Genomic DNA, 13,754 nt, shown 5'->3' on the forward strand with positions numbered 1-13,754 from the left:
AGGAATATTTTATTTTGATATGTGGAATGGGATTTTCTAATGCTTTGATCATATTTTATCCAAGAATTAACTAGTGGGGTGTATGGCATCGTGCCTTAAGGCAAATTGCTGGAACTTCCAGTACCGTAACGAAATGTTTGAGGAATACTGAATGTTTTCAAATAGATTATTATAAATATTGTAACATTATCTAATATTTATAAGAATTATATATATAAAAAAAGATACAATTTTTTTTTGCCAAAATCAATTATTTTGTTAAAACAAGCTGAAAGTTCTTTGTATCATTTAAATTGGACGCTTAGTAAGTTAAGCTTAGAAAAACTGCCATTTTTTGCACATTTAGCTCTGTATCTTCGAAATGATTGGGCCTGCCATTGCCAGAAACTAATAAGGGATCGTTCAAGTATTACGTAAGCAGATTTATTACATATTGCTTACGTAATACTTGAACGGCCCCTAATCACTTCTCCCAATCATTACTAATTGAATGTTTTTTAGATCATTCAAATCGGATGCTCCGTTCACTCAAAAACTCGATTTCTATTTTCTGCACTCTTTGCTCCGTATCCCCGAAACGGCTGGACCTGCCTTTACCAAAAACTAATCAGCTCTTTTCCCTGTCGATAGGAATCGAATGTTTTTTGAACCATTCAAATCGGTTGATCCATGCGCCCGAAAACGTGACTGAAAATTTGTATCCATACATACATACACACACATATATCCATTTTTTCTGAGGTATGCCAAAATGTTCAGAAACCTTCAAAACGTCGAGAAATGTAAAAATTTTCAATTTCGATTTTTGGATTACAATAACTTACCCTACGGGAAGTTAATAAGTGGCTAAATGCTATTCCAAAGACCAATATTAAAAATGATAATAAAATAAAAAAGATCAAATTGTAGAACATTTATTTTTGTGGCAGTAACTTATTGTTGGTATAATGCGAAAACCTCTACGATTTTTTTGGATCTATGTTGCAGGAATGTTTACTATTATGTTTTTGTGCCATCAAAAAAGTTTCATTCATGATTTCAAGATCTTCGATCGTTGAGATCTTTCGTGGTCTGAACCGGTTTTTGGCGTGTGCTTCCCGGTTATACCTGACATGGACATCTGCCGAAGAGTGTTCTGGCGCTTCTGGCACGCGCCAGAGATCGTGTTAACACAAAATAACATGGGGATTTTTGGCAATTGTGATGAAATATATTGTTTTGTGCTCCAACACATAAAATGACTAAAAATGCATTGCCCTAGTCATTTTAATTTAATTTAAATTTAATTAAAATACCAAATAAAAATTTATTTGTGTAATTTGTTTACGTCACCGACAAAACAGAAAATGTTATATTTGCATGTGAAATTTCAATAATGAATCACAAACGCGTATTAGAATACGTCAAGTTCACCTTGCATCGTCGGGTGACTTACAAATGTGCTTTTTTTAAACACTCATTAAGACACGCGAACTCGAGCGTCATATTTTAAATCAATATCTGCAGTTTATACGGAGATTGACTTATATTTATATTACTTTTATAATAAAGTTAGAATTTTTTTGTTTTTTTTTATTTTATTTTATTTATATATTATTTTCATATCTCAGTCAAACAGGGGTAATTGGTATGAGAGATTATGAAACAATTTTCACATTTTGTATATACATATCATTTGTCTATTTCATTATACAACAATATAATATTTATTTTAATTTTTATTTATTATAATTAAAATATCTATTCAATCTTCGATTTCTTTATAATATTTCTGATTATTTTTTTTAATATTTATCGTCATCATTGTTTTAGTCATTCAATGGCTACAAACAAAATAAATAATGCACGATTATAAGTATTATCATTATATTTAGTTGTTTGGTATGTTCTGAATAGCTGGTTAAAAAAAACCTCATCTTTATAAGATTATTTAAAGATTACTGGCAGTGTCTTCATCGAAAATTTTATTAGTCTTTATAATTTTTATAGAAATATTTGCAAAATATAAAAATTGCTATCTTGTCCAACGATATTCTAAATGCAATTTTAAATTTGGATAGTGTTCTTCATAGGTTCTTATTATAGATAATTTTAAACCCTCATTGTCACACAATTTTTAATAATAATAATAATCATAATTCATAATTAAAGAGTATCACTCATAATTAGACAATATCAATTTTTATCTTTATTTTACAATATTGTTAAATATTTCTTCGTACTGGAGTAATGGTATTAAGAATTATATATTGAACTAAAAATTATCAATTCAAACAATTTTTTGATAGACAATTTTAATGCATTAATTAGTCTACTTCCAAAAATTTATCTGCATTAGAATGCTTTTACAACTTGCAGAGAAGTATGCAAGAATAAAAAAATCAACAATTCATTAATCTCTTGTGTTTTTGCAGAAAAATTCTGACCACTTTTCAATGCTGATTTATGGACCGAATCTGCCGCATAACAAACCAATGTTATGGCAAGGCTACGTTATGAAGAACTTTCCATACAAAATATTAACAAAAGACATGTAGTTGCTGTGCAGTCAGGTATTTTTCTCAGGTTATCAGATAGAAAAATTATCCTAGAAACCGCATAAATATCAAAAAACGATCTCATAACAGGTTCTTTCTGATACAGCTTCGTAACATACGAGTGACGTTGCAGTTTGTGTTTAAAACGCGTGAATGCACAGCAAATACATGACATTTTGACAGTATTCAGTATGATTCTGTAGCATAATATATGGAAGTTGGAGTGTATCATGGCCTTGCCATAAAATTTTTCTGTTATGCAGCAGAGTCGGTCTCTTAAAGTAGTTAAGGATAAAATACTATCTGTATTGCTCAGGAATATTTTTTAATATTGAGTAAATATTAGATAAGATTTGCAAAATTAAAATGTGTTTCATAAAATTCATATAAATCATTAAAATAATATTTATCAAATTTATATCTTAAAACTAATTAGGCTTTCTGGAGCCATGCAACTGCATCTGGTGTACCGCAGGAAAGTGTGCTTGGTCCACTTTTGCACTTTTTTGTGCCCTTCGAACCCATCTTTTGAAGTTGATTGAAAAGTTAATGTAAGTAAGTTAATGTTAATGTAAGGCATTTCTATAAGTTGTCAAATAGTTTCATTTCTTTAAATTGTTGATACGCAAGTAGTTGTAAAAAAGGCTTCTCTCATTCAAAGGAGGAAGCAAATCGTAGACGGACCAACTGCGTCAAAGTTTTGTGGATTAGATTCACACTTCTAAAATGTATTTCCGCAAATATTCCACTAAGGCATCATAATTCTCGAGAATGCCACGTTCCGAGGACATTTGACATATATCGTCAACATCGAGATGTATGTACCTACCTACCTAGTACGTCTGAATGTGCGTCGTTTGACGTAATTTCTTGCAGTCTGGCATCGTACATCGTGTGTAGCATTTTACGTTTCCATGTGCCGTACTATATATGCCATATACATAATGTGTGGTTATTTTTAGAAATAAATACTGATGAGCGACTCCCTCGCTACTTATGGACACATACGAGCTTATGAATTCCGATCTTATATTTAGATCTTCTGAGTTCTGACTTCGATGATTCACGATCACAGATTTTCTTGCACGCGGCCACGGTTATAAATTTCTAATATTTGAATTGTATTGATTTGATATTGACTTAATTGATATTTTGGATTGATTACCTACTTCATTATATTTGGCTTGATTTGGCCGGGAGGTAACGATGTTGGTTCAGGAGTTTGCTTACTGTTCACTTGACTTCATTAAGCAACATTAAATTATATTCATTCAATTCATTCTTATAGTTCCTATATAATTTAAGGGTGTATACTGGTTAAGATTTTTTTTTTTTGTTTTTTTCGCTTATGTCCAAAGATTAACTGTTCAAGAAAATGTGTACCAGAGGATTGTTATGGAGTAACCCATTGGGGTGATCTCTGTCATGTCATATATATAGAATTCCAGTACTGCTACTGGAGTTCTAATAATCAGCTTATAAAATTTTTTTTCTGATTGCTATTTAACTATTGTAAAAAAAGAGGATTGTCCAGAATTAGGTTATAATTTTTAGAAACCCCCACTTCACCTGCTTCTAAAATCATTTTTCATTTTATGCCATTTTTATATCTAAGCCACAAAACATATTGTGCATCTTTTTATTGTATTATTTTATATTTCTATTCATTTATAATGCTGTTTCCTAATTATATATCTATCATATTTTTAAATTAATTGTCATTTATTCATTTTATCGATGAGAATGTTCATGTAAATAACGTGAATCCAAAGATTGATCGCAGGTGAAATTTTACATAAATCAAGTATAATTCAAGAATATATTTTTGCATTACTTTGTGATTAATATCACTATAATATTATAATTATTTTTGGTTCTACCGCCCAATTTGCTCCAACTGCGCCAACTTTCTTGCAATATGTGCACTAATTAAATGCGTACAGTGTTGATATAAACAATAATATCACTAATGTAATTAAGATTGCCACATTGCGACTATAATTTAGTCCATTATCTACAAAAACAAACAACAATTCAAAATTTTATAGCCATGTGAACTTTTGCGATATCAACAAATCAGAAAATTCTTAATAATTAAACATAAACTACATAAAAGATGCGTTAAAAAGAGATTATCAATAAATGCTTAAACAGATCCTTATTTCGTGATTTTTTTTAAATATATATAATAGAAATAATCACTTCATAGCAGTACAGTAAATAACAATAAGTATACTGAACATTCAATTTTAGCATGAGTAGGCAATTTTTAATTAAAATTATTTGTATTCATTTGGACACAGGATTAGAATAAAACAACATAAATCCGAACAATACAATTATGATATATAATTGACAGTAATTTAAAAAAAAAACACACTTATAATAATAATTTGAGAGGTTGCTTGAACCATGATAAAGCAATGCTCCTTGCGGTAACAAATCCTTTTAATATCCTATCGAAATTTTTTTAAATCTCTAATCTGAAAAATAATAAAAACCGACATCAAAAAGAGAATAAAGTATGAAAATAATTACGATATTATAAAACTTAAATTAGAAGAGTTGCAAAGAAATTATTAATATAAATTTAAAAAAATAGAATCTTCATCGTATATTTGAATAAATTATTTTCAATTATGATTATTGACGAAGTTATTTTATATGTTAAATTTCCTTAATGATGATAATCTTTAGTTATTTCATCTGTGGGCAACTTTGATGCTCCAGCTTTAGTTTTTGCTTCAGACAACCCAATATCAAACAGTATTGATAACAAAATTTGAAAACATTTAATGTAGAAAATAAAAAATAAGGGCAATATTAAAAAGAAAATTAAGTATGAGAATCATGGGATTCATTCCCATTCGTTACTTTTAATACTTAAATTAAAAAAATCAAATACAATAAATATAAAAAAATGAAAATTGCCGAAAGAAAGTGTGAATGTATATTATTAGGCATTACCACAATATTCTTTGATTATTCAGAGCATTTAGTCTGCCACCTACAACATTTAATTTATATTCCATATCATCATTATATATTCTACTTTATCTTGCATATATATTCTATTTTAATATTCTTCTAACAGCTTCCTTAATTGATGATCTTCTTAAATTCTAATCTTGCCTTTTCTTCTTACTTCTAATTTTTTATTCAAATTCAACTTAAAATTCTGATCTCTCTAATTCTAATCTTTTTCTTGCTTTCTTCTTACTTCTAATTTTTATTCAAATTCAATTTAACAATACTAATTATATTTAATTTTAAATTAACTATAGATTTATCTTCAGCGGTAAAAGTACATTGGAAATACATCGGAAAACGTCCACAAAAATAGACAACTTTTTTTTGTGGACCTGTGTTAATTTCAACCATGAAATTCATAAGGAATTACCACCTATCAAAACTGAGTGAAACATATCAAAGCTGCATACGTGCTGCTACTTTCCGCATTAAAAAAATAAAATAAAGAACAATTTTTTTTTAAAAAAACGGCTGATATTGATCAGCTAATATAAAAAAAGCAATGCCAAATTTCTTATTAAAGTTTTCAAGTAAATTAGTTTTTCTGTTTAGCTATTATGTGTTTTCATTTTGTATTAATATCTATAAACACTTATAATATACACTCATAAATATATAAAATATATACTATTTTTAATTTTGTATTTTTGTTCTTTTTGTGGTAATTTTGTAATTTTGTTGCAATTACATTATTTCCGAGCTCAGACAACAAATCTTTTGACTTAATTTTAGTTCAGACTTTTGAGGTTATGAAAAAGCTTCAGTTTTATTTAAAAAAGAAAAAGCAATTTATTTTTATTATGGGTTGTACAAACGTAACATTTTTTTCTAAATTTTGTTCTTTATTTTAATTTTTTTAATGCGGAATGCAGAACTACATACAACTCCAAATTTCCATTACTTTATAATAGTCATTTTAGTAGTCCAATCATTTTTCATTTAGCTCGGCAATAAATCAATTAACCTTTTCGCCTTTATTGTTTTTAACGTTTTTAATTGAAATTCGATTAAGATTTTTCTAAGCTTATAAAAAAGCTTAAATTTATTCGCTCTATTCGCTGCAACATTTTAAAAACAATAGTTAAATATTGGCGATAAAATGGTTACTTTCGATAGAACTAACTGATTTGCAGTATAAACTACTGGACAAATATTTCCCGATATGCATTAGAAGTACATATCTTCTGAATGACATGCAGAAGGAGCAATTTTAGCAAAAAAAATCATAGAAATTTAATATTAAAATCCGAAAATAAAACTGTTTTTGAGAGAAAACTGATTTTTTTTTCAGAGTAATTGATATCTCACTCGTTTCACTAAACATAGCATAACCTAATTCAGATATGAATGTTAGTAGTTTAGCTTTGTAGTGGGTAAATTATCAATGTAATTTGTGTCTGCTGCCCCTTTCGTTTATATACCATATAGTTATACGTTCAGAATTAGTTGGTTATTTCTAATACTGATGTTTTTCTAAAAATATTTCTTGTGGCTAAACTTCGCCGGGTCAGCTAGTATATATATAAACTACGTGCGGCCCGCCATAAAATTTTGAAAACCAAATTGGCCCGTGGGTTAAAAAGGTTGCTCGCCATTGCTATAAAGCACGTCGCTCGCATAGCCATTGCTAGGTCCACCATAGAGAAAAACTGTAGATAGGCCAGAAAAAAACTGTAGAAAACTGTAGATTCAAATTGAAAAACTGTAAATCTACAGTTTTATCATTAAATGATGGTAATATTATATAGTTATAATAGAATATTTATAGCAACTAACAAAATATAACATTAGTGGTATTTTGGAAAAAAAAAGTTGAAAGCAATAATGATCTCTAACAGTTTTGTTATATTCATTCATCCCAAACATCGTTACCTATCAAAAAGCGATAATTCTTGAATATAGGTTTTTCATCGTAGCTTACACAATATATTGTATACTCAGGGCCGGTCCTGGGGTCCTTAGCGCCCGCATGCAACTTTTTTTTAGCGCCCCCCCCCCTATTAATTTTACCTGTTTTAACAGTTTATTATTAAAATTATATAAAAATTACATTTTTTTAGAAATTAATTTTTAACTATTCTGGATTTAGTAAACAAAAAATTAGATATAATCTAAAAGCGTATAAAATATATTGATTTTAAATTTATTTAGAAAATCTAGGCCATTCGCGGGTTGATTATAATCAAATATTTTTGAATTTTCAATTATTTTTAACGTATTGAATTAATAATATTTGGGTTTTGAAACATTTTACTTATTTGTTATGCTATTTATTCTATTGAGCAAATCATGCGAAGAAAACTAAAAACACTAGCTTTTCATTTTCAATCATAACATTCGTATTGCATGTTGGATTTTTTAAATTTTACGTTAATTTAATTTTTCATTATTTACAATATTCAAAATTGCGTCGTAAACTTCACAATTGCAATTAATTTTAGAATATGGACACCACTAGGTATAAAAAAAGCTTTAAGATACTCGTTCCAAAATAAGTTTTGCTTTCATTTTTCATATTTGTTCCATTTCCATATCCCTAACCACGCATGTCTTTCAAAGTTCATCAGATGCGAAACATTTGCAACAAAAACAAAAGTATCCCGATTAGTTATTATCCCGATTATAATTTGTTTATATTTTTTAACAAGTTCTGTTTCAACTAAATCAGCTCGCAATTTTTTGTCAATAATGCCCAACAATTAATTTAATCTTTCGCAGGTTTGCGCTTATGGGATTGAACACTAGATAATTTTTTTTTCGATTCCACGGTAATTTCAAACAAAGAAAAAATAGAATAAGTAGATTAAGCAATGAACAGAGCTGTTAATTACTAATTTGCAGAATTATTAATCGGTTAATTGTTTCTACTAATATCACATTGCAAAATAAATATGCTTTTTGTGTCTCCGTATCCCTAGTTAAGTTAGATTGTTTATTATAATTTATCAAGTATTCTAGATTTTATATAAATAATAAAAAATGTAAATAATATATTATAAATTTAATTTCCGAAACTCATTTTGGCGGCCCCTAAGGCGTGCGCCCGCATTTTTTGCATGCATCGCATGCAAGGCAGGACCGGTCCTGTGTATACTTCATTAATTATTTATTATTTCATGTTATTATTGTTATTTAACAATAGTAGTTTTGTTGACTCAGTGCAACTGCCACAAAGTTCAGCATAACAAATAAAATAAACGGCGCTAGCATCTTGAGCAAAAAAACTGTAGATTTCGAGCCCAAAACTGCAAAACTGAGATCATTCCTAAAAAACTGTTAAAACTGTAGACATGGCAACACTGCGCATAGCTACAAGCGCGAGCTGGAGGGGAGATGTCGCCCGGCCGAAAGCATGCTACGTGCCATCTCGTCGCGCTAGTGCTGAAGTAAATTTCGTTATGCGCACAACCGCACGCTCGAAACACTCGCATTTGGAAGAGGTTATAAATAGAACGTGATTTTGAGAACGTTACATAAGTCAAGTGAAACGGTTGTTACTTTTTTAGTTTTGCAGAGGTACGTATCTTGGATTGCTTATTCAAAAAACATGTCTTACTCATGCTTATATACATTTTTTGTTAGTTAGTTGTTAGGAGCTGTACAATTTAATCTTCATATTACATATATGATTTCTTTATCGACATATGTATTTCTTATTGACTCTAATTTAGAGAATTAACGCGCTTTCCGTGGTTCTTGCTAAATGTTTTTTAAATCATATTTTACAATGTTCGTATAGGCTGGTGTCATACTACATGTTTGTACTAATATTTTGCTTTATAATGCGTGTATTTAGCTAATTTTAATTTTATCAAAATTGCATTCAAATTCTAAATGTATGTAATTACATCTAAGTCTGTTTTTACACGGTAGATTGGTTCCAGAAGAAGCCGTGTAAAAAAAAACCGTGTAAAAAAAGACATTGATCTTATACAAAAATGGGTGATTTGTTTCTAATCTCTAAAACCTATTAAAATTAGTGAAAAACAAGAATTTTTAAGAACAAGAATTCATGTTTATTTTATTAAATCAAATATATAATGCTTAGTGCTATTCACGTTTGCTTTGACCAGTAAAAATTGTTTGTACGCGCTAAAGGGGAATTCACTTAAATCTTTAAGCTAGTGTTCGCAAACTATCGATACTATCGAAAGTTTCAAACTTTTTTCTTTCATAAATACTTTTTTGTGATATGAACATACTTCGCAAAAATCAAATTTGACAAAAAAATTTAAGTACATAAAATTTCAAATCGTGCTAAATGGAATAAAATCGTGTAAAAAAATTAAAAATATTCAATTTTCAAACCGTGTTATATCAAAACCGTGTACAAAAAGACCGTGTAAAAACAGACTTAGGTGTATTTCTATAATCCTATTATGTGCGAAATATCGGTCCTGGTATGTCAATCCTAAAAATGCTACCATAAAAACCCACGTTAAATTTTAGAAAATTTGATATAAATTAAAATTTGTCATTAATTTATAGTAAATTTTTAGTCATTTTCATAACAGAACTAGTGGTGCATGGCATCGTGCCTTAAGGTAAATTGCTGAAACTTCTCGCACCGATTACTAAATTTACAAATAAAACTGATTTTTTTCCAAACTTTAAAAGAATTGGCTTTTTGAGAAATTTCGAAATTTTTGAGAAAAAAAATGACTTTTTTGTAATTTGATGTTTTTAAAATTTTGAACATTTTTTTAAAGCAATCGGGCTACATGGCTGATTTGAGACAAAATATCAAAGCGCCGCGTAGTCGTCTAACGTGTAAACATTGGTACGGAACCCATATAAAAAATGTACAAAAAAATTGTACTTATTATTACAAAAGATTTGATAATACGATGTGCATATGTCTAATGATCGTTTTTGACAGGCAAATGGTTGTTTATTTTGTCAATACAACTAAAATGGGTTTTGAAATCGGACAGACCATTATCTCAAAAACTAAAATACAATTTTTTGTACGTTTTGCACGTTTTCTTCAAAATAGCTAGACCAGCCTTTGTCAAAAACTAATCAGCACGTCTCCTTATCAGTAGGAATCGAATGTTTTTTAAATCGGTTGATCCGTGTTCACTAAATCGGCGACAAAAAATTGTATCCCCACACACATACAATTAAACACATACATCAATTTTTTCTAAGGTGTGCCACAATGTTAAGAAATCTCTGAAACGTAAAGATACATAAAAATTTGTATTTTCGATTTTTTTGCGATTACTATAACTAACCCTACGGGAAGTTAAAAAAATCATGTATTATTTGTGCATTTATATTGCTTGTTCGCATCGATTTTAATATATTGTAAATTTGATTAATTCATTTAATCACATTGATTATATTTAATAACACTATTAAATTTCATCATCACATGTCAGTACTTATATTGGCAGTAGTTTTAATCTAATTGTAACTTATAGCTTATGATCACAATTGAACAGTGGCTTTTATTTTAATTTAAATTTTAATATCTTATTACAATCTGTAGCTTATGACCACAATATAATACTAATTTTAATATCCTTTTTATTTAAGAAAGTTCCAAAGATTCACTAGAGCATCACCATGTTGAAACTTACGAGATGGGGTTCAGATACTACGACAAAACTTATTGATTATTATGGAGAACACGAAAACTTGTGGAACCCAAATTCGCCTCTATACAAAAACAACATTTACAGAATAGAAACTTACAAAAAAATTATTAAAATGTTAGGCGTCGATATGACAGTTCATGATATCAGAATTAAAATTAAGAATCTTAGATCTGTTTATCATGTTGAATTGAGGAAAATTAAGAATTCGAAAATGACGGCTCAAACTGAAAAAGATTATTACAGACCAAGGTTACCTTGGTTTGAAAAAATGTATTCATTTCTTGGAGATTTAACAGAATCGGGGGATAATGAAACAAATGAAATGGTAAGTTTTTTCTTAACTCATACTTGAAGATGCTACAACTACTTCATTTGTTTTATTATATTTTTGTCTCTAGGAATCGTCAATTTTAAACACCAATTCCAATTCATCTTTGAATCAAGATCCTCTAGAATGCGTTTATACGGATACAATAAATGCTCTGACGAAGATCGAATCGATGTCTGAGAGCGATTATGAGAATCAGGATATTTTAGTGGAAGGACCAACATCTCCAAATTCAAGTTATTTGAAGATAAGTGAGGTACACAGTGAATTTTCCAATTCAGAAAACACAGTTTATTTAAATAACACTCAGCCAAGTGTTTCTGCAAGAACCTCGGGAACCAGCATCCCAAAACAATCAACATTAGGCAATGATAATAATGCGAAACCTATAAAAAGGAAGAGAAAATTGGAAAATACAATTGAAGTGGATAATTTGTGTAAAGCTATTAAATTATTAGATAATATAAGTAGTTCTTTAAATTTATCGATGCAGCAGAATTTTAAAAGGACTGAGAATGAATTTGATCTTTTTGGACAATATATTTCAGTGTTATTAAAGCAACTACCTCCACGCCAAGCTTGTGAAATGCAACTTAAAATACAAACTTTGTTGACTGAGGCTAGACTAGAATTAATAAATAGTGAGAAATAGACTAATTCCAAGAAATAAATATTTATTAATAATTGTTCTTTATACTAAAATATTTGTTTTCAGATTATTGATGTTTATTAATGAAATTTATTGAATTCTTTGTTTACTATTTCATACTTTAAACTCCAACTGAGAGGTTCCAGGTACAATTTTTGCTTAAGACAACCCAAAATCAAGCAGCAGCGATATCAGTATGGAGCTAGCTTAGTTTTAAATAAACCTAGAGTAAGCATTATTTGATAAAGCTTATAGAACAGTCTAGTTTTGATTTCTGATAAAAAAAATCCTAAATTTAAGATATATCTATAAACTGATGTTTGATCTACTCACAATCAATTTAGCAGCAGAAATAATAAAGCAAAGCGCTCAATTAAGCGTTTGTTAAAATATTATTAATATCTCGATCGTCTCAATTATTTTAAATATTAATTTAACATGCAAAAGGAAGATTTCGTACTGTTTGTTTTTATTTTTGAACGAGCAGCTGGTTTTCGAACGTGGCAACAAACCATACAATATTACGTTATGTACGTTGTTGCCGTTTCTGTCTGGTTGTCGTAGTGTAGTACAGCGACTGATATTTCAGGTATAATCAATCATTATTTTTTTCGGGTCACATTGATAAAATATACACTTTTAGTATATTGAAGTGTTTTGAGGCCTTGCTCCTAAACAACTGGTTAGAACGACGGGATTTAAATTAGAGGTCCCGGGTTCGATACTCTCTTCGAGCAACCTCACAAAGTAGTGACATAGGTATTTGCTTTAAAATATAGATAACAACATGATTTCCAATGAAAATAGCCCTCACTGGCATTGCTGCATCAATAAAAATTCAATTTTTTTGTGAAATTATAATAATACAATTTATTATCACATACTGATGGGACAACTCTTTGGGTTGATTTATAAAAAAACAACAAGAGAACCCTTGAGTTCGATCGATGTTCAAACCGATGAAAAGGTTTTTTTTTTCACATTTATAATGCTTAACCAATGGCTTCTGTGTAGGTTTTTCTTTTAAACGAAAATGCCCAATCTCTATCCAAATGAACTACCTCAATTGGCGGATTAACTTTCTTAGGAAAGTGAATAAAATATATAGTTCAAGTAAATATACAAGCATGAAATACCTCAATTTTTTCAAATTTGTTTTAATGGAAGATATAATTTCAAGACATTTTTACAAAATATAATTTTCAGCAATTTTGATAATATATGAAATATTAAACATTAGATCTAAAAGGTTACCCAGTAGTAAACCTTTCCAATTTCGATATATTAAATTTAAATTTTGTGATTATATAGAGTAAACTAAAATAAAATGATCTATGAGGTAATCGTTAAATATATTATAAAAAAATGTAATGCGTCGTGAGAAGCAATTTTGTGCATTATTATTCTGTATCAATGAACATTTACAGTACTTCGTTTTATGATAGAAAATTTGTTCTATTATCTTTCATTAGTCATTGCATTTACTGCTAAAAATCTAAAATTTTCCGAATTAATACAATAATTTTATAGTATAGTAGTAGATGAGTCATAACAGTTAATACTATATAGGAGAAAGAAAGAAAATCATTAATTTGTGGTGTTTTTAC

At 28.9% G+C, this 13,754-nt stretch overlaps 1 protein-coding gene across 1 annotated transcript in view; it reads left to right on the top strand.

The window, feature by feature from the left end:
- LOC113373772 overlaps positions 1 to 12,150 on the top strand; it is a gene marked incomplete at its 5' end in the record, with an annotated part of 28,468 nt that extends 16,318 nt beyond the window's left edge. The window contains 2 exon segments of the mRNA XM_026614049.1: positions 11,109 to 11,495; positions 11,569 to 12,150. Of these exon segments, the coding sequence (XP_026469834.1) occupies positions 11,139 to 11,495; positions 11,569 to 12,150 (939 nt within the window).
- Between the last annotated feature and the right edge of the window lie 1,604 nt (positions 12,151 to 13,754).

The sequence above is a fragment of the Ctenocephalides felis genome, unplaced genomic scaffold, assembly GCF_003426905.1.
Source record: "Ctenocephalides felis isolate EL2017-DRISC unplaced genomic scaffold, ASM342690v1 CF-g0.4_SCAFFOLD_01604, whole genome shotgun sequence".
NCBI classification, from domain to species: domain Eukaryota; kingdom Metazoa; phylum Arthropoda; class Insecta; order Siphonaptera; family Pulicidae; genus Ctenocephalides; species Ctenocephalides felis.